General features: G+C 42.4%; 2 protein-coding genes across 2 annotated transcripts; both read right to left on the bottom strand.

Annotated features, from left to right (window-relative positions):
- Positions 1–1,076: 1,076 nt before the first annotated feature.
- tmem71 (transmembrane protein 71) lies at positions 1,077–15,243 on the bottom strand. The gene is made up of 11 exons (XM_040123065.1): positions 15,024–15,243; positions 11,204–11,296; positions 8,750–8,811; positions 7,689–7,734; positions 6,287–6,496; positions 4,311–4,606; positions 3,415–3,609; positions 2,958–3,024; positions 2,527–2,588; positions 2,077–2,126; positions 1,077–1,985 (listed from the first exon to the last, which is right to left on the bottom strand). Exons 3-11 carry the CDS (start codon positions 8,778–8,780, stop codon positions 1,962–1,964), a joined length of 981 nt encoding a protein of 326 aa, XP_039978999.1. The 5' UTR covers positions 8,781–8,811; positions 11,204–11,296; positions 15,024–15,243; the 3' UTR covers positions 1,077–1,961.
- Positions 15,244–16,211: 968 nt separating this feature from the next.
- On the bottom strand, positions 16,212–27,328 carry ift57 (intraflagellar transport 57 homolog (Chlamydomonas)). The gene is made up of 11 exons (XM_040123050.1): positions 26,801–27,328; positions 24,585–24,759; positions 23,232–23,350; positions 22,722–22,812; positions 22,051–22,116; positions 21,775–21,897; positions 21,085–21,156; positions 19,945–20,076; positions 17,778–17,840; positions 16,887–16,953; positions 16,212–16,735 (listed from the first exon to the last, which is right to left on the bottom strand). Exons 1-11 carry the CDS (start codon positions 26,953–26,955, stop codon positions 16,554–16,556), a joined length of 1,245 nt encoding a protein of 414 aa, XP_039978984.1. The 5' UTR covers positions 26,956–27,328; the 3' UTR covers positions 16,212–16,553.

The following is a 27,328-nucleotide window of genomic DNA, read 5'->3' on the forward strand; positions in this document are numbered from 1 at the left end:
TGAGAGGGCGGTCCTCGTAAAACCTGACGGGCTTTTTGGCAGAGTGGAGCGGCTTTCAAAAGCTGCGAAAGGTTCCACTTCTCAGACAAGAGCCAGCTGTCTGAGAGAGGACTGTCTAAGAAAAGTGGATGGGACGATATCAGACGGCTCGGGTTCACTTCTCCCGTAGACAGCGTGCGGCCAAAGTCTGTTGTGGACACGAAACTTCATTTCACCTCAAACCGCAACAACACAAAGTCCCAGAGAGCCTTGCTGTAAGAAACATCCAATCAGAGCTTTCGTTTCTTTAAATGACAGAAACTATCATCAAAACTGCCCTGTACGTGGCCCACGGCCCAACACTTCTTCAGCCGTTGGTTTTTCCACAGAAAATGTCAGTGTGTGTGAACCCGGCCAAAGATACTGTATCTGAAAATGTATTTTTCTCTGATTGGAGAACTTTCTTAACACAGTAACTCCACCCGTCCGCTACAGCACACAGGTTAAATCAAACACCACCCACCATTAAACACCGGAGCAGGTCTGTTTCATGTTTCAGCAGCATTTCAGGTTTAAATCTAACGCTTCCCTGTACTAGTCTGTGTTTCTGCACTTAAGGCACTTAACAGCTGAAGAGTTTTACCACAAAATGCTGCAGAGAACAACCCAGATCATTTAAATCATCATTCTAATAAAGTTAACATGGTGTATTACACGATACTGTGAAAGCTGAATTTATCGATTTTCTTGTCAGACTTTCACACTCAAGTCTGACCTGGTGCAGCTTTAACGTAGCAGCAGCAACGGGTTTTTTTTTTAATATTTTGTTGCTCTGTACAGTGGGTGTCAAAAGTCTGAGACCACTTTCCCATTATGGTTTTTATTTGTTTTTCATTGTGGCGGTCATTTTGGAATAAAACTCTTCATCCAGTTTCCTCAGGAAAAAAATGGCGCTTAACTCCTGAACTTACAAATCCCAGGTAGATCGACGAGAACCTCAGGTGTTTTGTGCATTTGGTTTTTCAGGAAAAGTCACAGCTCTTACTTTAAACTGAAGTGAGGCTTCGCAGCGACGCTCGCTGCCTGGTTTTTTTGGGTTTTTTTTGCTGCTGGACCTGAATTTGTTCTCAGACACCGAACGTCTGACGTTTGGTCACTTTGGACAGCCCCAAAAAAGCCAAGTTCAACTGCTAACAACAGAAGATACATTTAGAGTCTTTTAAAAATACACCAGGTACATCTGGATGTTTTGTATTTGATATGGATATTCTTTATCTTTCATGGCTGCTAAACTACAGCAAATCGTGTCACCAATGTCAAAGAGTTCCTTCAGCATTTCACCAGAGACAAACTGTCTGATTCAGGTTTTCTTCGCTGGGAAAATCCAAAGGTGCTGCTGGTGAAAGGTTTCACGGTTCCAACGTTCAACACAGGAAACATGAATCAAAATCCAGTCACAATGAGACGCAAAGTCAGATTGTTATTTACAGTTTCATGTTAAATCGGACTCTTTTATGTAAAAAACATTTGCCTGCACAGCGAGCAGATACCAGGACGAACCGTGACCTTAATATTTAAAAGGCTCGAGTGCTGTGTTGACATAAAATACAAAAGTTGGCTTGAGGACTTCGTCACAACGACCTGAATGCAACACCGTGCTGATTTTCCCAGCGTTTTTTTTAGATTGAAATGTTAAATATAAAAAACGTGTTGGTTTAGTTTCACTTCAATCAGAATAAGAACTGCAGCCCTTGTGGTCGACGCGTCTCAGTGCATTAAACAGGATTTTACATTCAAAAACGGGTTATTTTACGTTTCGCAGTCAAACAGGTGTTGCTGTAAAAATGTTTTCCGGAGCTCTGTATAACTTGGTCCTTTAAGTGCGACTCACATGCAAACACTTAGTGAAATGTAAAATATTTCTGTTGAGTTCCCATCAGACCTTCTCTTCTTCTTTCTCTCTTCCACTTTGATGTCTTCTTTTACTCGTTTCTGGATGTGATATCCTGACAAACAGAATCATTAGAAACTGTTAACGTCAGTCTTTCGCTGGCAGTCGACAAAATTGTGTGGAATCTGTGGGATTTTTCGACTCACCTCCGTCTTCGCCTTCCTCCACTCGCCCATCGGCCCCGACTTTGTCAGGACTGAAAGAGACCAGAGCGGCAGAAATGTTGTTGCACAAAACCACTATGCTTTTTAATTCTCAAATCTTTCCTTTCAAACACTTGAGCGTGTAAAGCTGCCGACAGCTGCCACGGGGTCCCTACATTCAGAATCCCTCCGATTCGCCCGTTTTCATCGAGTATTTTATTTCCCTCTAAATTTCATCTCGGCACATTAGAAGTCATCTGAACACTGTTGCTTTAAAATTTAGACTGATTTAGATCGACTGAATTAATATTCCATAAAAAAAACAAATACTTTATCATAGCTTTTTCCCGTTACTGCATATCAGGCCCAAGCCTCCGTCATATCAGATGATGATTCATCAGCAGATCCATGATAGTGACCTAATGTATGAGTCTGATTTTATGTGACACTTACACATGAAGGCCGTAATCGTCACGACCACAGCTGATGTTACGGTCGTGCTCCACCACACACACCTGCGGGGAAGAAAAAGGTCAATTCTTCCAGAAAACATAAAACTCAAAAAGATCCAAGTTTAAGGATTCGTGACGTCTGAATACATGGGCTTGACTTAAAAACTGGAACTGTAAAAATCTACTTCTTTATAGAAACGCAATTTTCCTTTCGCTGAAATCGCGTCCTCAAGAGGAGGAGCGTCTCTTGACAGTGGATTACATTTTTTCTGTTGTTGGTCTTGGTAGTGGTTTTAGAAACTGCTGATCCTTTAAGGATTACTAGACCGACTCATGTCTGACTTGACGGACAGGTGTCACAGCCAATCACACCGATCGATCGGCCGTTCCGGTGTTTAAGAGAAATGCTCCGAAACACAAATGGAGTTTTACCCCGAGTAAAGAGCCGTGAAGATGAAGATGGTGAAGATGAAGAGGAGAAAGGCCTTCACCGTTAACCCTGAAACGACAACACAAACAAACACAAATCAGACATAAAATGACTACTGTCGTTACTGATGTGAAGACTCCGGGCAATAAGCAAGCTGACATCTCGCATATCTTTTTGCGGCTTCAGCGGCTGAACATCCCCAGCGTTTGTCTTTTGTGTCGTTCTTGTAAACCAGAATCTGAGTTTGATGATGAAACGAGAGCTACCGCTGCTCTCAGCCCTAACCCCACCCACGGCAGATACCGCTTCGTTGTGATTCGTTCTTTGTGTTTAAAAACAGAAAAACATTTTGAATGACGTCCCAGCGCGTCCACGCCGCTGACACAGCTTGCCTCGTACCCTCACGAGATACTAACTCAAACAGATACCAACGACAGCGACAACCATAACGCTGCTGACCCGTGTGCTCAGGTGAGGCCGGACAGCAGCAGGTGCTGGTGTAGAAGGCAGAGGGAGGCGGGACCTCTGAGAGTCCGCCCAGTGACTGGGTGAACCGCTCCTTTGATTGACAGATCTCAGAGCAAATCTCCTCCTGGACGAGCAGCTTCGGGGGCGGGGGCATTTTGTCAGGAGGGGGCGGGATCTCTGTCGGGTCTGAAAGAGAGAAAAAAGAAAAAGGCAGAAAATATTTTTGGATCAATTTTCTGGCAAATGATGAAACTTTTTTTGTTCATCTGTCCGCTCTCCTCGTACACTGCATGACAAGGATCTCAGAACAATAAAGACCTGTAAGTGGAGCCGTTTCTAAATCTGGAGATCTTCGGTGCCGCTTTGTTTTGGGATCGGTCTCAATTATTGCGGCAGTGAATGGAAGAGAAGAAGCAGGACAAGCCGACGCTGCAACCAAACCACAAGCCCCACCTTTTGACGCTTACATCACATGACAAGCAACCGAAGAACGGGCGCGTCCCGAGCAGGATTCGTAGGTCAGACATGTAAACGTGATGTTCAGCGTGCGGCGTCAGCTGATCAATCTGCCCACATAGTCCATGCGCACACACACGTCATTCCTTATTCATCGTGACAGGCAGACACATTCATATGAATCTATTTATTTTTCACATTCTCAATAGTAGGATCTTTTATATTTTGCATCGCTTGTATGTTTTGGATTATGGATTCTTGTTGTTCATTGGTGCATTCCTCCGACCCACGTGTTCACTGCCTGGCTGCAAAGACGGTGTTACAGTTGGAGAAATGAACACGACATGGCTTCTCATCTGGACACATCAACGACTTCAGAACCGCATCGGATCCATGATCGGGCTGAACTTTAACCTGCAGCTGTTACCCACCGTATGTAAAGCTGCGGCTGTCATCCAGCACAGTGCTGCAGAATCCAGACCAGGAGGACTCATCCAACAGGGCTGGGCCCTCCCGGCTGCTCATGGTCCAGGGGTGATCGCGCTCATATCCTCTGCCCAGGTCCTTGTCCTCGTGCTCGTCCCGGTCTTGGTCCTGGTTCTGGTTTTGCCCCGTCCCGAACACACCCCTGAAGACTTTCTCGTCCAGCCACGACTGGCAGCTCTCGGTGACGTCGCTCAGGAGGCGAGCCAGAGAGCTGCGAGGCCTCCGTCTGCGCCGGAAAACCCTGAGGGAAGAAGAAAATCCGTGTTCATCACAGTCACGTTTCTGACACGTTTTAACAGATTCCTGTGTCGTCATTGTTGCTGAATGTCTGTATTTTTCTTTAACAGTTTATATTCCATTTTTTTCCTCTTTTCACTCTCCCCTTCACTTTCCACAACATCTTTGTCATTAGAGTAAGTCTACACTTCCATCCCATCTTGATGGCTTCCTTCCGAATCCATTGTGGTGGCGTACGGAGGCAAAATTACAAAAGTCTTGTCCCTGTCCAAATACTTATGCACCGGACTGTAAGTGTTTTAAAGGGTCTGAAGGCCGTGGCTCGGGTGCTTCACACCTGCGCTCTTTTGTGCAATGTATTTTACTTCCGATCGAGCTGCAGAGTTAAGACACACGAGTCGAACCGCCCCGGTCCGTTTGGCTCACGAGCATGATGAATCCCAACCAGCTGTTTTTCAATATAATCTACGTATAAGATGAAGATTCAGTGTTTAATACAGACAGTAAGTCTGCAGGTAAACGCCCCGACTTTTCTTGTCATTACCCGGAGGAGCTGTGTGTGTGTGTGTGTGAACGCACAAGTCCCAATCAGTTGAACCAGCTCTACCCAGGTGCGCCCCCTCACCTAAACCGAACGGAGCATTTCCAGCGGGTGAGAAGGCGTCCGACGCGGACAATCTCCCGTCGTGTGCCGCATGCGTGAAAGGACAAACGCGGACAAAGTCTCCAGAAAATGTCTGGACCAGAATCGGGTCCGGCTCACATGTGAAAAGTTAAGCAGTCATGTAGCAGAACAAAGAAACTCTTCTCATGTTGATGATGGAGGTTTCAATAACACACGAGTGTCCTAGCAACCGTGACAGATGACATCACGCTCTGGCTCCCGGAGGCAGCAGATGTCAGACGTGAAGAATTTACAGCTTTCAGACCCGCGCGACGCGTGCTTAACGGCGCGCTCCGATTGGCCGCTGGGAATGACCTCAGCGCTATAAAGAGAGGTGCTTGAGGAGGGTGTGTGTGTGCGTGTGTGTGTGTGTCTAACAGTTGTCAAGGTTTCAACACAGTTCTGCATTTACAGTCATGACAACATGTGGCTTTATTGCCTGTTGCTGATGTGACCTAATCCCTCAGGCCGAACTGGACTGAAAGGGTTCCTGTTGTTAAAGTGTCATTTAAAAGAGTTTTGCCAAGGCCGGTGGTTCCCAACCTTTCTGGCTTGTGAACCTTTAAAACAAAGCCCAACAACCCTTGAAGCTTTACTCATTTCTTTTGACCATAGGCACTTCAAGCAACGAGTGGCTTTCCCTGCGCAGATTGTTTGACTTTAACAATTTTTAGATGCTTGAAATTATAAAACTACCCGAAGACAATCATCATGACAAAGAAACGGAATTATATGTAGTAGAAAGGTCAGATGTTCTACATGACTTCTCAGGGGATCAAGATATCCTAATAAACCTAAAAGGAAAATATTCTCAGCAAAATATGATTCAATATGTTTTTATTCATATAAGACTTACGCTCCGTGTTATAACATTAATAAAATGGTACTAAATGTTATAAAATCCTGGATATCAAAGAATACGGAAAACTCTGTGCTACTGTATAAATCAAGCTTATTGTCACGACTGTATTGTGAATGAATTTAAAGAAGACTACTGAGCTCCTGCTGCGAGGCTCTCACCTGACCAGGTTCTCCTTGTAGGACACGTTGGTTTTGCAGGGCGTCAGCGACACGTTCCCGTCGTCGTCCCAGGAGAAGCTGTCCTCGGTGACGGCGTAGTACCCGTTGGTGAGGAGGCGCGGTGAGCGGCGGCAGCAGCAGGGGTCACCGCCGTCCAGCGAGGAGTAACAGACGTACGAGGAGTCGGGAGAGAGGAGGGACAGGTCGAGGCTAAGGGGGAGACAGACAGGAAGACAGGAAGAGCTTAGCCTGTGGGATACCGGTATAAAACCAGTATAAAACCAGTAAATGATCTGGGAGAGACTCCTGTCATGTCATGTCAGGAAAGTTCTAAAACCTATGATCAAAGTTATTCCCAACATGGCAGGTCACTTTACTTAATGCTAACATGAGAACAAGCCATCTGCAACCCATTTCTTTAAGGCCCGATCGGTACGGCCCAGTTTGAGACCCGAACCCGACTACATACTGAACGCTATCTCCTTGCTTTATTTCAGTTGTTACTGACTGTTAGCTCACCAGGCCGCAGTGTATGTAACTCCAACACACGAGCGCACAAACGCAGATTTGTTCGATGGTTGTTGTTTTTTTTGTTCTTTGTGTTAAAATCCTGACGTGGTAAACGAAAACTGCCATGTTAACGTGCTCAGGCTCAACATTAGCATTCGTCTCCAAGCACAGCTGAGTCTAATGCATTCGTATCAGAGTAACCTTTTATCTGTTACCAGCTTCCAACTTATTAACAGCAATCACGTCCCGCCCTGTGAGTGTGATTGTGAATGTTTCCCACCTCCGTCCTCCATCCCCTGTGACGTATGAGTGGGGCACGAGCACAGCTGAGTCCGAAAGAGTCCGGCTTATGATGAGCGGCTGGAGAGCTGAGTCTGACTTGTTCCAAAGGGCCAATGTACCGAGTGAAACCTCGGCTTCAGTAACAACGTGACCTTTCCTCTGGTGCTGGCCTCAGGACCCATTTTACTTTTTTGTAGGATCCGAGAAAAACTAAAAGTCATCCCTCCCTTTTTTTCATCTGTTCAACAGCCGAGTCGTCTGGTGTGTGACCGACATTACTGCCTCACAGATGTCTCCCTGTTTCTCCACAGACAGAATGTATCAATACAGACAAGGACACACACAGTCCATGCTAGAGTTTCACTACCGCAGAGGGAAAAGTTCGGTCAGACCGATCGACAGGCGGACGAGGCGAGATCTGTGCCCGACAGGAATCAAGCGCATCTCGTCACTCGGCGTTAAAATGTATGAATGGTAGTTGCTTGTGTGAGAGCCACGTAAAACTGGACAAAAGTAGACGCCATTCAGTGTTTGTTGGTATAAAAACAAATCAGTCCTTCTGCAGCAACAACACGTCTGTGAAAAGGTAAAAGAAGCAAAACGTTCTTACCTCTGACAGGAGTGATTCGCCCGCAGCCTTCGTTTTATCGGTGAACCTGAACAACAGATATCAGAAAATACTGGATGAGTTCCATTAGCAAACAGGCAAAAGACTTTAAACACACACTTCTGAAGCAGGTTGTTCTGTGAGCTTTCTAACAGACAACTTGACTTCTATCAGTCAAGAGCCAGAGAACATTCCTGAGGTCGGCCTGGGGAACCACTTGGGTAAATTTACTCCTCTGAACAGAGCCGACGCGACGATAGTAGATACTGTGCAGGAATGTGACGGACAGGGAGCTTATTGTCGTGCTGTTCTCCAGATCACTCGAATACATTCGCAGCAGCAAAGTCAAGAATGACAGAGGGCGGTTTTATAGTCCGAGGAATTTACGCAAGGTTTGTTTTGCCGTTTGCTGAGTTGTTGCATCAGCGGGTCGACAATCTACACAACAGACTGTCGGGACGTTTAGTGTTACAGCAGACTCCTGCATCGATGGCTAGAATTTAGAGCTGAGTATTGCCCAAAAACGTCCGATATCTGTGCTGATACTACACCTGACTTTCAAAGACATTACCTTTTCAGTGCCATAATCTGGGCGATATAAACTTGTTTGAACCCCTTTTTCCATTTATCAAAATATTACAAACTGCTCACTACATCAGTGTGCAACTCGATTAAAAATATCAAAGGTTAGAAGGTTTCCTGGTTTTGATTATGAGATATCTGATTAATATCTTAGCACATAATGAGTAAAAAAAAAAAAAAAAAAAAAAGAAAGCCTAAAAATCTGATCTGATCTTTTATTCCAACATTCGATACAGGACGCTTCAATAAAAACTTTCCCATCAAATGTTTCTTCAGACATCTGGACCTCATAGAATACCACTGCACAGACACCAGACATGATGTAATTAGAGGAATGAAGTGTGTAAAATTAAATTCAATCCCTGACTTGATTGCTATTAACCAAAAACAGCTGCTCTGAACAGCGTTGAAAGGCTCCCGTTACCAAAAAGCTGCCGGTGCAGATGTGTTGTGTGTGTCAGACGCTGTTGCTGCAGACGTACTTGTGACGGCTCCGGAGAAGAACCGGGCCATGGTCGTCCGCGGCCGGGTCTCTTCCGCGGATCTGCGAAAGACATTAGAAGCCCAGCGGTCGAGCGGTGAGAGGCGTCTCCAAGCCAAGAGGACAAAAAAAAGGAAACAGCTCACACGCTTCAGGTTCACCGTTCACAGCTCTTCATTAGAAACAATAGAGTTAAAGCCCTGAAACTATCCACGTCACGGTATTTAGAAACGGCAGTGAGAAAAATGACCACTGTCAAAAGAGATTCTGTGGAGAGTTGTTAACCTAATAAAATGTGTTTATAGAGACTCTTTGTGGATTAGTTTATGCAGTGTTGAATGTCTTCTTTGTATTTCAAACCAATAAAACCAGACGAGTTGATCCAACTCACGCTGAATTTTTTAAGGCTCATAACAAAATGTAGGTTTTTAAGGGTTAAAACAAAACTCAGGGAACAAAAAAAGGCAGATTTTTTTTTGTTTGTACATTAACACTTAAAGCAATTTTTTTTTGTAGGGGTCCCTAAAATCAGGTTATTTAAAGACTGTGACAAAGACAAGATAGTAACAGCTAAACAATAACATATAGAGCTAGAATGGCACTGAGAGATCGTACCTCCACCAAGGACAAACAATCCTACACGTCTGTCCGGCTCTTATGATAGGAAAAGAAAAAGGAAGTAGTCTGGAGACATAAATGACTAAGTTGTCATAAAACATAATAAGTACAACTCTGTGTGTAATGCGGACAGGGCATTTTCTTCCACCAGATCTGGATCATTATCTGGACCTGCACTGACCAAACTCATCGATCTCAACACAAATGTGGCTGATTTTTTACGACAAAAATGTGGAAAAAGGCCCCGACTCGCAATGTTTAGAAAAGTGGCAAACGATTCCTGGACCTGCTCCGTAAACCGGATCCACACCGAAATGTAATGGGTTCTTCCCTGGGCCACCAAGTTCGGTGCAAATCTGCTCAGCAGGTTTTGCTTGACCCTGCTGACAAACAAGCAAACAAACCAGCCGGCGCGGGTAAAAACCGAAGCCCCTTGGCAGAGGTAAACATAGAGAGCGGACAGTTGATCCTCAATAGTCACTGGAAAGTCATAATCGTTATTATAAATGGTAACTAGAAGTTTATAAAAACAATATGTCAAACTTGAATTTACCAATAAACTTCTTTACTTGGTTACCATAACTTTCAAACATTCAGTTTATTTGTCCATTCATTCATCAAATATTTTCATTTATTCATCAACATTCCATTTATTTTTTTTATTATTTTATCTTTATGTATTTATTCATGGACGGATTAACCTGCTTGTAGATGTGTTTCTTTTTCAGTCACACATGTCTACTAGCAGATGTAAAACCAATTGTGTCAAATTTAAATTGAACAGTTTAAACGCCGTTTTAAGCGTTAACTATCGCTGGCCTTAGGTTGGTCAAGCTGCTTCTCCCAATTTGATTCTTTTGGTTTTTTGAACTGACACTGTTGTCAAATGTAAATGAAAAGGATTAAGTGAAAAGTCACGCACCAAACATTTACTTTCAAAGGTAAAGTCTGTTGTCATTCTACATTTTTCTTATTGTCAATTACTCCCATGTGCTGACTCAAACAAACAGCGTGTCCGTCCGTCTCTCGACACCTCCTGACCTCCCTCCTCTGTCTGTGGTTCCCAGCTTAAGGCCCTTTGGTTCCTACTGAAGACGGAAATCTTTAAAAACACCTCACAAATATATAGTTTCATTAAAAGAAAGGTTCAGTCATTTCCTAAAACAGCTGCTCACTGTAGCTTTTAATCAAACAAACGGGAGGATACAGAGCATTTGTTGGGGACTATTTTCAGCCGCGGATTAATCCACATTTGGTGCTGTAGTGAGTGTTTGTGGCAGCAGGACGGTGTGCGTGTGGGACTGAGTGTAAATAAACTACAGCGCGTGTGTGTGTTGATGGTGATGAAGGAACGTGTCACCCAGCGCAACGGTGCTGCTCACTGATGAGTTTTTGATATTTTCCGGACAGCAGTGGAGCTCCACGGCCCAGAGCAATAAGATACATCCGGCCGCGATACACAAACAGTACCTGTCAGCAGATGCATTCACTGTTGGTTTGGGTCAAGAGGAGCCAGGAAGCGGAGAGAAAGTGGAGCAGTCTGATTGTTTGAAGGCACAAAAATCTACATCAAACATTTTCTCAGTGACTTCAGCCCCATGAAAATCCGCCATCCCCCCGGATCTGCTCTTCAGTAGGTTATTAAAGCTCAGTCGGCTCCGTTAATCCCTGCAGAGCTGATCAGAGGAGTTCTCCGCTCCAGTCTGAGCACTTGAGGGATTAAGTGAATGAACATCCTACAGGCTAATATGAATCTAATCCACACCGATGAGACCACAGAATAAGTGCAGGTTATTTATAAAGACACACAGGCGGGGCAGAAGTGTTTAAGCCTTACCTTTGAACTTGTTCCCGCTCAGATCTTGTGGTGGCCTTGAGTTTTCTGTTATGCTTCTCTCACATCCTGCCGGGACGAAGCAGCGGCAGCAGCCTGAGAAAAAATGCAGAAGGAGGAAAAACAGAAGGGCTGTGACTCCTGAGCTCACGTTTCCTGTTAACCCTGCGTCCGCTGGAGGGAGCTTCAACTCCGACAGTCACACATGCTGTTTCCCGTGACTTCATGTTCAGATGACTGTGAGATGTCGGGCTGGGGCCAGAAACCAGGAAACATGTTTACATTCTCCACAGTCTGATCTGTAAAATCTGTCCAACAACCTGCAACAGATTCACTGCATTTACACTGGCTCCTACACTCTAATCTAGTAAGAGTCCAAGCACCATGAAGACCAAAAGTACAGTAAACACCTTGAAGAAAGCAGGCTGCTCCGCAGGGGCTGGTTTCAACATCTAATTCTTAGTTTGACCACAAAACCTTGAACTAAATCCACAAACCTAAGTGAAGACCTGGACTTGAAGCTCTTTTCTGTCTTTCTGATTGTCATTAAGAAGACATGGGTAGAAACGCTCTGTTTCTATGAGTCATCAGTTATCCGTGCGTTACATCTATTTTGTTGTCATTTTATCGAAGCTGATTGATTCTCATGCGTTCATTGATTCACTTACGGATTTTTAACCTGACTGCCGTCTCTCTATTAAGCACTCTGGCAGACACTGTTGTTTCTAAATGTGCTCTGTGAAGTCCGTGCGTTGGTCAACATCTGGAACTGGGGCCCTATTCTACTGCCATGCTTAGTGATGTGGACCAATCTGTACCATCACTCTGAAGAGCAACGGCAAGAATTTGAACCCAGTTCATCAGGGTTTTTTTTGAAAAGATGAACTGGGTCAGTGACTGTTGGTGGGCAACAAAACAGAGACTCTCTGTGTTACAGTGAATGCCGGAGGGGGGTGGGGGCTGTGGGTTGGGGATGGGGGGGGGGGGGGGGGGCTCCCTGTCCCTCCCTCATCTTGCTGTGTTCCAACTGTAAAATGCTTCTTTTAAACACTAGCGATCCAAAGCCCTGCCACCGCCCCCCCGGGACGCTCCAACAACATGAAAGCGTTGGTGAGAGCCAGCAACACGCCGACGATTTAGCTGCTAGTGAAGTTACAAATGTACGTTTGCGTGAGGTAACGGGGGTGAATGAAATCTGGGAAGCAGGAACGTGATCTAGACGCTTTATGCCAATCTGATCATCTTGGGTTTGTAATTCCTGCGTGAAAGTGATCTGAATGATCTGCATACACATTAAAATCCTTTCCAAGCTTCTTTTCCAGGCTGGATAAAAAAAACCCCGCAGTGATCGACTTCCCAGCAGACAACTCTCTTATCTGACTAGACACGGTCCAGACCTGATAACGGTGAACAACATGACGTCAGAGAAACCGGGTGAACAGCTGACCTCTGATCAGCGTTTGTGTTCTTGTGTGCTTTGTAATGTGAGCAGCCAACTCCTTCCAGTCGACTCCTTCTATCTGTAAACTGGACCAATAAATGTTTTCAGATTGTGCCATATGACCAAAAAATGTTCTCCGTAATTCCTGTGTCTCTGTAAAACATTATGACAAATACTCTAAAGATATTATAATACTCAGTGCTCCATCCTTTTTGCAAGAGAAACCCCATTGTTGTCCCGTATTGAGGCCACGTTTTCAGTCTCTCTTAACGCAGAATTGTTCGTGGAGGGTAAAATCAAGCCTCCACGTCTCCTGACAGAAAACCCGTCAACACACTGCTCCCAACGGAGCTGCATAAAAATACCTCCTGAACAGATCAGTATGGAACAAGCAAAGAAACCAGGGCTCTGCGTTCCCAGACAAAACAATAACAGAGTGAACCGACTCCTCGCTTTAGTGCAGGGTGTGCAAACCAAGACTCCTTGTTTCTGAACGACCGTGCGTTCGATGCCACGGTCCGTATTCCTGTGTGCTGGATTTCAGTCCTCATCATTCATCGTATGCATGATGCAGGGTGACATTAGTCAACTTTTTCTATCCTCTATGTGCATGAGATTCAGAAAACTGTCATGGAAAATGATGGGAAAAAGTTTTAATTTGAAGAATATAAGCAGCAGAGCTGCAACAATTAGTTGTTTAATCGATTAGTTGATTGAAAGAAAATTAATCAACAACTGTAATAACTTATTACTTCTTGAAGTTTTTTTTAAGCGAGACTCCCAAACATTTGATGCTTCCGGGTTCTTTGCTGTGAGCATTTGCTGTTTGGTCTTACGTTACAGTAAACTGAAAGCTTTTGGGTTTTGGGCTGCTGATCGAACAAAAGAAGACGTTTCAAACATTTCAGGCACAAAATCAATAATCGACTAGTCGAGAAAACAATGGCAGATGAATTGATAATGAAAGGCATCATTAGTTACAGCCCAGGTTCAATACTAAAATCTGCATTCCTGTGTACTGAATTTGAGTTCTCATCATTCATCATATACATTATCATTTTACATTTTTGTATCTTCTATGTGCAGGACATTCAGAAACATCTCACTTCTGGTCATTTAATTGCTGATTAACATTATAGGGTAACTCTTTTCCATTATAGCTCAAATATTTCTTTCAGATTCCTAAACTGTCTTAAAACGTCTCCGTCGCTCAGAAATGTGACTGGTTGTCTGTTTCTGGGAATTTCCATCAAATCTTATATGGTTTGACAACAGAAGAGTACAGATTAATGTTATTGATACTCAGTATCTTCAGCGATTGATAACGAGATTTCTTTGATTTCTTTCTCTCGTTTCCCCCCATGTGTGTCACATTGGACTCTTCCCATCCTCCCAGCATGCCTTGCAGCAGCAGCAGCAGCCTGTTCTGTGCTGGAGCTGCTGATGTTGGAGGAAAACGCGTAAGAGGAAACACAAAAGATGGACCAAACCATTCCTGCCTCAGCAGCTCCGGCATCACCAGCACACAGCCACGCTGCGCTGAGCCTTTCCTGAGGAGTCTGTTATGTTTCTCTAACCTTTATTCGGAAGCTTAGCAGTGAATTTTTAAAGCCCTTATTGTAGTTTGAGGCCTTTCTTTGCTTGTTCTCCACTTTAACATTACTTTAGCGCCTCTTATTAGTGATGTCTCTATTTTGACTCTACAGTGTTATACTAACACTGTTATTGTACTTTTAAATACTTAAGAAAATCCTATTGCTACTCACAGTGATTTGATTTATAGAGTTTTGTTTTACTGTGTTGTGTCACTGCTCGGTGTCTCAATGTTACATCTTTATATGGTTCCTACTTACAGTGATGAAGCTGCTCAGAGGTGAACTCGTATTGTCAGGAGTCTCTTGGTTATTTGTGACTGTAATCTTGCTCTAATGCCTCATAATGTGTGTATTGTCCTGACTGTTCTGGTCAAACTTTAATCGGCATCTCTGTAGTTCTTCTATAGCGTCTTATATTGCGGCTGCAGTGGCTCCAGGGTATTTCGTAGCTGCAACATTCCTGTAATATTTCCGGGATAACTTGAAGTATGTGCGGTATTTCTGCTGGTACAGTTACATGGTTGTAAAAAAAAAAAAATTAAATTTCTTTAGTGAAAGAAAATAACTAAGCCTGAATTTACCAAAATGCAGATTAAGAAGTAAATTATTACAATTTATAACCAAATCACGTTTCTCTGCATGAAATAAAACTGAGATTAAAACAACTACAGTCGTTTGAAAACGTCCAAACACTTGTGCCTTATTTTCTTTGTATTTTTAAGTAGAACTCAGCAGAATTGACCGCACAAATCCAGACAAAGAAAAAACGGGACTGAAGCGAACTCACCGGTTTGTTGTGGTTTTCGGTTTCCCTCCCGAAACTTGTGTTGCTGGTTTTTAAAGTCTTCCTCCACCTGCGCGATTCGGCTTTTCGTCCTCTTCTTTTTTCCTTCCGGGCTTGGGTTTTGGGATCCGTGCGTTTTTCTCCGTGCGGGTAAAACCACGCAGAAGGGCGACGCTCGGAGCCCCGCAGCTGTCACTGAGCCTCGCCCGCACGCAGGAAGGGCCAGCGGCTGTCAAGTTAAAACACAAAATGCAGCTTCCGGTCAGGGTCTTCCACAGTAAAAGCACGCTGACGCTGCCGACATTCGGTTTAAAAAGCCCAAATGTAAGGACCGATCTTTAGCAAACAATGTGTTTAGAAATATCATTCAGAGTCAGATTTATCTTTTGTTACTATGAACAATAGATCCATGTGTATAAGGGCATGGATGTGTTTATGTAGTTTGGTCTAAATACAGATGATGTAAGTGAAGGTGTGACAGGAGAGGTCACCGCGTTGTAGATCTCCATGATTCACTATTTTCAACTGATTTTATATCACTTACATCTGGTTTATGCACTTGTGTTTTTATCCAGTCCTTCTGCTTCACCGTGGCGGAACCAATTTTCCCTTATGGTCGGATCAAACAAGCGACTGATTAAAACACTAAAAATTGAACAGGCATATTGAGCTACAAGACAAAGTGAAGTAAAACACCTGTCCGACTGTCATAAACTAACCTTTATCCATCAGTGGTCTCATTGGTCTCATTATAAAACATTCAGATTCAATCCGATCCTTGCGATATTTTAATTAATCACAACTCACCTGTTCCTGTCCGGTGTACCCATCAATTATTTATGAAGGGTAAATACCACGACTTCCGGCGTAGGCTTCATCAGCTTGACAAGGTTTGAATGAAATGAGATTTCCCCCGAAATCTAAAAACTAAAATATTCCCCTGGTGTCTGATTGTTTTGGTTTCTATTGATAAGCGCCGTCTGCTCTGAAAATTTGACACATGTGACAGACATGCCCCCGTTTAAACTTTCAGTTTTATAATTAAAAGGAGTCCTGACTAAGGTCAGGATTTGCCTGCTGGTGAGACATGGTGGCCATTTTACCCTCATTAAACGAAAATGAAATCATTATTTAACCTCACAAATGTCATTCTAAAGATTTCAAAGACAGAAGTTGTTAAGTCTTAATTGTTATTAAAAATTTATTTTATGTTCATATACAAAAAAACGGTAGTGAATATTACTGATACAAAACGAACCCGTGACAAAAGAGCGAAATCGATGAACTGCTCAACCCGAAATGTTATTGTGTTTAATGACCTAACAGCTTGTGGACCGAAGCCGTGAACGTACATAAAGAGTCTTTCTGAAGAATAAAAAAACTTGTTTTCTGTTTTTTTAAATGAAATGCTGGGGAAGTTTTAAGGATCCAACACAATGAGACTCAAAACCACAGCTCTCAGTTGAAGTAAGAGATACAGGAGAGGAGTAGTGAGTTTTTGTTTTGGCTCAGGTGCCCGGTGTGGGGAGAAGACTACGTGAAGGGCCCGGCGGCGGGCTCGGGGATGCTGGTGGCGTGCATGTCGCGCGTCATGTTGGACTTCTCTTTGAGTTTGGCCTGCAGCAGCGTGTGCTGGACGACGCCGATCCTCACGTCGATCCGAACGATCTCCTGCTTCAGCTTCGTCAAACTCTGCTTGATCTTCACCACCGGAGCTGAGGGACCGACAGGTGGTCAGTTTGTTTAGGAAGGTGAAAACCGATCAATAATGTGAGGGGAAAACTTGACTTCGATGACAACCAACTCTAGACAGTTCATTTCTGCAAACAAGCTAAACTTAGACAGAGGTTCAGCCCTGAGTCTCACCTCCATCAGACATGCTGCTGCCTTTCTCCTCCATCTCCTGCTTCACCTTCTCCAGCTCCTCACTGATCTGAAACACGGGCACAAAACACAGATAAGGTCACAAACGGTCTCTGTCTGCACGAGATAATTCGGCGCATCATTTCCGATAAAATACCTGAGAGAAGGAAGAAATCCAGCGAGTTGTCGTGGTTTTAAAAGAATCCCCAACAGCCTGAACGCAGACTCTTTCCTGCTATGACACTGATTCTAAACAGCATTTAATCGCTGATCGTTATTTAGCTCTTTCTTCTTTAAACCCTTGTTTTTCCTGCCTTCATTTGTTTTTCTCTATTTACATGTTTTAATAATTGCTTTTATTTACTGACACTGATTTTTCTTTATCATGGTCAGTATGTGACGCAAATAGCAAAGTAATTTCCTTCTCATGTGAGGACCTTTGAATTGACAATGAATATGGTTTTAAATGCCCAGTTAATACCTATTTGTTACTGATTACACATAACTTGCATGTTTCATACAGTATAACTAAATGTTTTGGCACATGGTGGCGCCTATTGATTTGTTCAGGAATCAACAGAAACTGACTCTATTCTTCACATTTCTGATGAAACATTAGAAGGCCACAGTAAAAGAGCGCCGAGGACGACAGACACAATATTACCGACAAACTGATGAAAGATCAGCGCTTGAAAAACGACTGGAAGCCCAAAGACTCCAGTGGAGAGACTTGTATCAAATTAAAAGTGAAGCTACTTTACTATTCATGTAAATTCACACACAGTCTCAAACTATGCAGATGTTTGTGCTGCTGTTTCTGCTCCTAGGAGATCTTTGTTCACACAGGCATGACTCTCGAGTGATTAAAATGCTGCCGGCGATGCGTTCACTGACCTCAGCCAGGACTCTGGTCTTTTCCGTCACTCCTCCACTGGCCTGTCGGTATCGTTCCTTGACCTGGTTGAGAAAAGAAGTTTGTGATCGGGTTTCTGATGAACTTTCTTTGGTGCTTTAAAGTATTTTCCAATTTTCATTTATGTCACATTTGTTGTATGCACCACATGTGAAATGGGTGAGAGCTACAATGTGAAATCAAAATCAAATCGAAATCATGACCGACCAACGTTTGGGATCAAACAACGCAACAGTTATGACTTTCGAAACTGTCACTACGTCAGAGACACTTGGGACTACAGTACTACCAACGTACTAATAACGATAATTATCTTTATTTGTAGAGCACTTTAAAAACCCAAGTTATAACGTGCTACGCACAGGGCAGCAAAGGGCCTCTGACAGCAAATGCTCTTTCCCCTTTAGTTTCCAGACGGGTCTCTGGAATATCTGGACCTTAGAATCAATTCTGAAACATACTGGGAACCAGGGAAAGAGGCGAAAACAGGAGTGATGTGGTCGCACCTCCTGGTTCTGGTTGAAGGAGTAAAACGATTCTGGAGAAAGACTGTTGATATTTGAACTCAGCAGCAAAACAAATACACCCCTCCCTTCAATGCTCCTTCAGAAACCACAGCCCCAAAATCAGGCATTGCCAAGGTAACAACACAACGGTGGACTCCAGAGCATATTACACTGTGTGGAAGTGGATTCTCTCTCATAGCTGAAGCAAAACAAACCTTAAAATATAAAACGTCATCAAACAAACGACATGCACACAAACACAGCATCCATTACACAACGGAGTAAAAACTAGCAAGAGTTAGATGTTTAGATTGTTTTTACAAAACTACAGGGACAGAGGAGAGGACCGTAGGTTTGACGCTAAACTAACAAGGAAGGTAATGTTTCGAATTATGCTTCAATCCAAATAATCCCACTGGTCTTTGTGGCTATTAAACCCTTCGCACTTTGTACGGACACATACCCTGATATAGAGCAGGCAACGAGACAGCGATGTGACCACGTAACTAACGTTAGCTAGGTTGTTTGTTAGCAAACTGTCACCACAGTCGCTGCTGCGAAGCCAACACGCAGAGAGGACTAGACGGTTTCCCAATCACAACTCTTCTGCTCCATCCCACCAACGCCGTAATCTTTTAAACACCTGTCAATCAGAAACAGAGCAACCTCCACATCCGTCTTCATCCACTCTCAGAGGTCTCTCCACCGTATGAAAGCCTCGCCGACGTCAACGTGGCTCTTCTCCCTTGCCTGATCTTAGCATTGCTTTTTCAGTTTTTGTTCTTCTGACCTTCTCCTCTTTGGCTGTTCCTCGGCCATCTCTCTTTCTTGACAATGTGATTATGTTCTTGGATTCAGCACGTTAGCACGTGTAAGAAGATTTACTGTCTCTTGCCTCCACCGCCTCCTTTCCCCCCTCATCTCCCCTCCTCTTCTTGGCTGGAATAGTGTTGTGAGGCTCAGTCCGAGCCACTTTGTTTGTTTGTTTGCCAGGGTTTGTGTAGGATCACCAGATTTTTTTTTCAGAGCACACACAGAACGGACAGCTAGCGGATTGTGAGAAGACATTTGCTGAATTTGACAAAAATTGAATCACTGACTCCACCTTTAAAAGCCTGGCAGCTGAGTTCTGTACAGTCTGGAGTCGAGCAATAGATTTTTGGCTAAGACAAGTAAAAGGGCCGTTGCAATAATCGAGGCGTGAAGAAGTAAAAGCATGTAAAATGGTCTCTGTGTGTCTCTAAAAGTGAGAAAGGTCATATTTTTGAAATGTTTCTTAAATGATTTTAAAAAACCCACCATTGGACCAGCTGTGTTGTGCTGCTAAAACTTAAATTACTATCAAATAAAACACCCAGATGTTTCAAAACCTGCGTGACTTTTAAAAGTAACTGGACAGGAGGGTCCAAAGAGAGAATTCTGGATCAGGACTGTCAACAACAGCAGTGTCTTAAGTATCACATAGTAAAGTGTAGACACCGTCAAACTAAACAAGAGACGGCAAAACCTTTTTATCATGCTTGTCTTCCTGAGGTGTGAGGCATCGTAGGGCTGTAACTGGGCTGATATCATGTCGTCTGATCCTGGATCTGCACGTGTGTGTTGTAGGTTTCATATACAGATGTGAGCGTCTGGTGTTTACCTCACTGAGTTTGGCCTGAGCGCTGCGATACTCCTGGATCAGATGTTCAAGCTGGTTGTTGATGTATTTCTCTCTGCTGCTCACCTTCTCCAGAGTCTTACCGATGTCCTCCTGCAGTTTGTCCAGGTAGCTCTGCAGAGACAAGAGGGGACACACACAACTGGGTATCATAAAAGATGGTTCCAGTATCTTCCCAGGGGAATCCTCCTTTTAACTTTCAGTCCATAAACGTCTTTCTATGTCTACATTTCCACTGTATCCCAGAAGACAAAGATGCTCTAAACTTAAAGCAAAGTTGTTTCTGAGGCATTATCTCCTAGAAGAGACTGCAGAGATTGTTTTTATGTGGGTGATTGACAGGAGGCCCAGTGTAATATAATGCAAAGCTTGTAGGAAAAGACTCAACTCAGCAACGAATAAGCAAACACTTCAGCCTTAGAGGAACTCAAATCTTGTCGCACTGAGTAAATTAAGTTAAACAGAAAAATCTAATTATCACAGCGTCATGGTGTCCAGTGTAGGCTGACAGGTGTGGTGTTGTAACATCAGCTGTTTTCCTCAAAGATCAGTGTGAAAACAAATGAGCCGACTGTTCACATTCGCTGTCTCGCCTGTGTAGTTTGTTCTGCTGAGTTCTCACGGCTGGCATTATCCGTTGTAAATTTAAAAACATACTTCTGACTTGTCTCTATCATTTGAATTTTCCTTGAACTCAAGCATTATTTGTTATTTTGAACAAAAGAATGCAGCTCAATAAAATATGGTTCCTCAGAGGACGTATGCAAAAATGGTAACAGACAGAGCATTTGGCATTTAGAGCACCTGTGCGATGAAAACATTAATACTCGGTCCAGTCTATTGATGGTGTTTCCCAAGAAGTAGCACCGCAGGATCTTGACGTGAATTTTGCATTCTGTAATGAAGGCATCACAGAGCAGAGGCTCATTGTAGGAAAGACAAACATTAAAGATCTAAGTGTCCAGAAGTTATTTAATGTGGATTATCCCCAGTAACTCAAATGAGAAACAGAGGAAATTATTGATACAGTCCAGCAGGTGGCGATAAAGACAGAAAGACATACAGACATTGCAGTTGCACGGTCATCGCCGCCGTATTACTGAACCAGGTCTAACAATGCACCTTTGCCTCTTTGAGCGAAGACTTGATCCCGTCTCTGTGTTGATGCATCTGGTCCACATGGATCCTCCAGTCCTGCAGACCAACACACAGACCAGAGACCAGTCAAAAACAGCTGAAACGAGAACGCTGGGAATATGCTGGGAAACTACAGCGACATCTTACTTTGTCACAATGTAAATGTTTACACTCAGATTCATAATGTTTATTTCTACCGTACTTAAAAAATTCACACATCTTGTTTTTATATTAATTTATCTTTCACTTCAGTTCACTTTTGAGTTTTGTACTTTTTGTTTTATAGTTTTTGCTATTTTTTCTTCTTTTTTTTTTACTCACCTTTTGTCGCTGTTATTGGGTGCCATTTTTATTTTGAAAGGAAAACACCACATCTTCAAGCGCAAATTTGACTCGCTTGAGTTTAATTTTCAATTTATAATGTCTCTGTAAATGTGTCACAGAACATTTTACACATTTAAATAATCTACATTTATATATATATATATATATATATATATATATATATATATATATATATATATATGTTTGGATGTGAATCACCCCCCCTCCGCAATAAAAAAAAAAAAAAAAAAAAACTATGAACAGGAGAACCAGCTGAAATTGTTTCTGGAACAGAGAGTCAGTATCACCTATAACCTCCAGAAGAGAGGAAGTGCTCAGCTGAGTCTGTACCTTGTTGTCTGTCCTGATGGTGACTTTAAGCTGAGGCAGGACTCTCTCCACCTCCAGGTTCCACTCTGCTGCATCAACCGTCGACTCCAGAATGTCGTCTGGTTTGGAGGAAGGTTCTGCTTCCTGTCAGAGAACAGACAACAGGATACATCTGGCAGAATTCAAATTAACAAAAGTGAGAGGGAACTGGATCAAAATCGTGTTTTAGGACAGCTGAAAATGAAGCTGTCAAAAACTTCCAGTATTACGTCTTTTAGATTCATCCAGTGAACTCACAGTGTGAGCGGTGCGTAACTTCAGAGCCTCCAGATCCATCACGTTCTCCTCCTCATCGGGCTCCTCCTGATTTTACACACAAACACAAGAAGTGTTAATTAACTTTACTCAGCAGTTATTAAAACAGAGACACAAAGGGTTCTAGACACAATCTTAAATGTTTGGGTGAAACCAAACTTTCTTTTCTTTCTGTCAAGGGACATGTAAAGCAAAATATCATCATCGCTGCTGGAGCTTGGAGACTCCATTGCTGACCACTTGTGCGGAAAGCAAGTGAAATAGAACAGAAGTGTACAATTTTGTCTGGGACTTGGCTTGCTTACTTCCTGTAGTAAGGCTTACAAGCTGTTTGCATTTTCACATTGTGATTTTCTATTTGGCCTCAGTGTGAAACAGATTTCCTTGAACACATCATTTCACATGAGTTACATCAAACTTTACATTTAGTTCATTTTAAACTGTATTTACAGAAAAATCTTTTCATAGAATCTGATGGTTTAGCACTAGTATCAAATCAGTGATCAAACTCTGATCAAAAAAATTATAAAAACAGATGATAAAATACTCAAATCTGGCTGGAACTAAAAAGGTAGAGGCATAAGAGCAACTGTTAGGATGGGGAGAGGGAGGAGAAGAAGTAAAAAGAAGTTGAATAAAATTCGGACAACTACTATCATCTCCTCTTCGACTTTGCTGAGTGTGAGCTCTGCATCGTCCTCTATCAAAGACTCTTCTTCTGTGGTTTCTGTCGGGTAGTTTGGCCTGAAACAAAGAGAGAAGCCAGGAGGTGAAAACAGAAAAAGTTGGTCTGCCAGCAACATCCTGCCAGATAAACACAGAGATCTCCCCAAATCTTCTGTTCAGTCTGATTTACAAAGATACTCTTCGTGCTCCATTCACTGTGCGACCCTTGGGATTAAGATTCACCCTCACAGCTAAATATCAGAATTTGACCGGAAAAATCAATACTTTCCAGGCCTGGAAAGGAACCCGACAGATTAACGAGTAAGAAGTAATAAGCAGCTGGATCAAATGAGGTTAAAGGTCAAGGTGATGGTGTACAGACTTATATCCTGTGACTCAAGCACAAAAACACAGAAAAAAAATTGAAGGCTAAGGAGCAAGGCAGGAATAATTTGATCTGTATGAAAGAGGTGATTGGAGGAGACATGTCTGAGTACCTTCTGAAGGAGAACCCCCTCCTCCGCAGAGCCTCCTCAGCCAGTCGGTCCAGCACCAAGCAGACATACTCGCCTGAACCTGATTTCAGTTTGGAGGGCGGGAAGTCCACCTTAGCACCCTGACAGACACAGTGATGAGGCAGGTAAGTATCTTATACTTTCAAATCACTGAGTTCTTATGGAATAACAGCAGCCGAGTCTTAGCAGACTGAATCCAAGGTCAGGATCAAAAGCACACTGATATATTTTATTCATTGTTACATATTTCATTGATCTGTTTGATTCACTATTCATCTGTCAAGAGTCAGGGTTTCTGCAAGTTTCATCAAGGATAAATGTGCAATTTTTTAACTTTTCAAGACCTTTTCATTCTGAGTTACGTGAAGCAGACACTCAGTTTTGAAAGAGAAAAATGAAAACAAATCACAAAGCTGTTAGAAGAAAGGACTGGAACGAGGGATGGGTAGTAGCATCAATTCTTAGCATGGACCAAAATGTGTCAAAGCATATAAAACTGTCAAGACCTGAGGCTTGGTAATCAAAAACTCTTTCAGTGGGACTAAGTGTTGTTTATTTGATACAGAGACCAAAACAACATTTTTTTCCTGGTACAGACGATGAAATTTAAAAAGTTTTTCTACAGTTTTCTTTCATTTGAAATTAGCAGCCAAATATTAATTGCTGTGTGAATACAAAGCTCTAAATGTGCGAACAGATTCAGAGCTTTGTCAAAATAAAATCCAGTGAAACATCTGGCAAAATTTTGACATAAATTGGGAATCGTTTTATCTAAAAAGTCAATGAGATGATGAATCTCACCAGACATTTGATGCCAACGTCCGATACTTTTTCTGTGCTTTTTTTAAAGTAAGCTAATCGGTACTGAAACTCAAGTATCACTAGGCACTAGTATTAAAAACTTTCAAGTTATACCAAGTTGATTTTTTAAATGTTTTTTGTCTGTTTATTTTGACTGTCCTTTAAGTTACAGGTTATCTGCAAGTGTCAACAAATAATACTTTTATAACCTTTGTGATGCCAATGAGAATAATATAGGTGACAACTTCCCAGGTGCAAAATAATAGCAACTGTTTGCTTTTCATTATTAAAGTCTGTATGAGCTGGTTGATTTGTCAGTGTAAAAAAAAAAAAAAAAGACATTTGCAACATTTGTGCCGTGTGTAAAACTAAATCCAACATACAACCAAAGATTGATTTGACTTTATTCAAAACCTTTTACAGCCTCGATTTTAAAATAGTTTTGGTTTCATTTCAGGACCCGCAGACACCTGCAGGGTAATGAAAGGACGTTTTCTGTGTTTTATTGCTGACACCGAGCTGAACATCACTTACGAAAGCCCTGAGCTCTGCCAGGATGTTGGACACGGTGGCGTTGGGTTCGTCGTACTCCTGAGGCTCGGCGAACGGCCTCCCTGCCATGTTGATGAGCCATGATGCGATGATGGTGAACATGTAGTACTGCTCGCCCGGGTTGGATGCCAGATATGGACTGGAGACAAAATAATGTCTGAGGGAGGAAAGCAGAGGGGAGATCTCAAGAAGGCAACAGCCAGGAAGATTCTCTTTCCTCTTAAAGGGAACTTCTGCACTGAGTGGTCTTTCTGTGCCTTGACTCTTTTAGACTCTTCTGATTAATCTATGTCTATGTTTTTGGTTCTTCTCCTGCGAGGCACTTTGTGACTTTGTTTTGAGAATTGCTGTATAAATACATGTAAATACAGAATAATAATAATAAAATAATAATAATAATAATAATAATTCCTATAGTGCACTGCAAAAGTTTGAACACCCATTTGGATTTATTGATTTTTTTGGGCTGTAAAATGATCTTAAAATAATAGTATTTAACTATTTTATGTATTGATTACATTAAAGTAATATTTAATAGTTAATAGTAATATTATAGTTTATTTAACAAACTATTGCAAGACCTTTACTTTATTTGTCTCCAAATGTGCCCATACCAGTTGTATAGGTTCAAAAATTTCTGATTTGTCAAAACCTGACTATGTTTGAGCTCTGATGAGGATTTTCCCCAGACTCTTTCAAACTAACACCTGAGACTAAAAGTGTTAAAGTCTCACAGTTACATATATGACACGATTTATTTATTTATGGACTGCATACATAACAAAATTCAAGCAATAAACATGTTAAAGTGAAAACACTTCCAACATGGTCCCAAGATGTTAAAAGACAAAACACAAGACATACAACACAAAGCTAAACAATAAAATCCTGAAATCAAAAAAACACATCACCGCAACTTAAGTAGGAAAATATCCTCCTAGAACAAAAACAAGAAAAAGTTGATGGCTTAAGTGAAAATCTGCGACTGTATTCTATAAAATAACTGGATGCGTAGCAGAAGACTGCACCTGTGTAAAAAAAAAAAAAAAAAAGGAGCTTCTGACAACATTATTTACTCGATGCACTTTTCATGATCACACACTGGACCAGGAAAGTTTTTTGTTTGCTAGCGCATTTAGATAATATATAATATTTTAGCGACAACATATTCTCAGCAGACTGAGTGGTCCAGTATTATTCCTAAATATGAGACATGTTATCTATGATACAGTTTCAGGTCTGTTTCAACCTGTTTGCTCCTGACAACTTCTTCCAAACAGGATCGGCTCGGTTTAACCCAGATATATTTAAAGCTTGTTATCCATGAGCCGCTCTCTTACACATTCTCATTCATTATTACGAGTGTTCTGAATCTCACTGACATTATTCCCTGATACCAGTTCTGCAGAATCATCAGAATACAACAAGAGCTTGCGTTTCATAGCACCTGGTATATTATTTATATAGAGATAAAAGAGGTCCCAATATAGAGCCTTGTGGAACCCCACATGTTGATAAAGCCCCAGCAACATCACAGACTTGTGTTCTTCCCTTCAACGTAAGAAGTAAACCACTTTACAGTATAGTAGTATCTTTAAATCACATTCACTGTAACTTTGACAACAGTGTGGAATAATTCATTGTGCAAAAGGCTTTCTGCAAATAATGCCAACATAATTCCTTCCATCAAAGTTCTGTCTATCAAAATAAAACATGAATAAGATGGGCGTCAGACTGAAGCTCACAACTCATTGGGTCTGATTAAATACTCCTTGACCTCCTCAAAATCTTAGACAAACCTTGTTAAAATTGATAATGACCTGTAATGTCAAAACTCCGATTTTCTATTGTGCTGAAAGAGTGAAACCAGTCTAGCCCTTTTCAGATGACATGGGGATTTACCATGTCATAATGTGGCGATATCACATTCCACCTTTAAATTATTTTCACAGATGTTGTAATGTTATTAATGTCACGTTAAATGGCAGCAGTAGGACACTGCGGCAATTATTTTCACCCCTGCACTTCACTCACTTCTGTTGAAATAGCAGTAAAATAAAAAGTAACTGGTTCAGCTGGGGACATCTGAATGACTTTGGAGCCCAGTGAACTTCACTAAAACATCAATTAGAAACGTGCGGGATGCAGAAGCTTTGACGAACTATCTAACCATTCGCTTCTGTGAAGGCGTTTCTCACCTGGACAGGTTCTTCATGTTGTGTTTGGCCAGAACTTCCTCCTCATAATTTAACACCTTCAGCTTCTCCAGTAAACACTCCATCACCACGAACACCTGGTGAGCTGCCCCGGGACCGCGGTCATCCTCGTCCCCCCGTCTGCCGTCATCCGCCATGTGCGCACTTTAGCAGCTGCTCGTCAAACAATTTTAAAATGAAAAAAAGACGAGACCAAATCAGTTCTCGGACTCTCTTAGCCCGCCACCCCGTGTTAGCTCGGTTTGTTTGGCTTCCTCTCCGTTGTCAGGCAACCGGGAGCTAACGCTAGCTGGCTAGGTAGCTAGCGTTAGCCGCTAGCGAAATCATGTTTCAAACTTTGATTCACGCTCGTAACACAAAAGCGTTTATCAGTCTGCGGGATATACACGCGTCCACAAGTCAGAAGGCGCACGATCATGGACATTACAGTCCTGAAATCCTCTAAAGTGACTAGCTGGATATCACTGTTAGCTGGCCTGTCAACAACATCATCATTTGGGACCTTCGGAA

Source organism: Xiphias gladius, unplaced genomic scaffold (genome assembly GCF_016859285.1).
Source record: "Xiphias gladius isolate SHS-SW01 ecotype Sanya breed wild unplaced genomic scaffold, ASM1685928v1 HiC_scaffold_1474, whole genome shotgun sequence".
NCBI lineage: Eukaryota > Metazoa > Chordata > Actinopteri > Istiophoriformes > Xiphiidae > Xiphias > Xiphias gladius.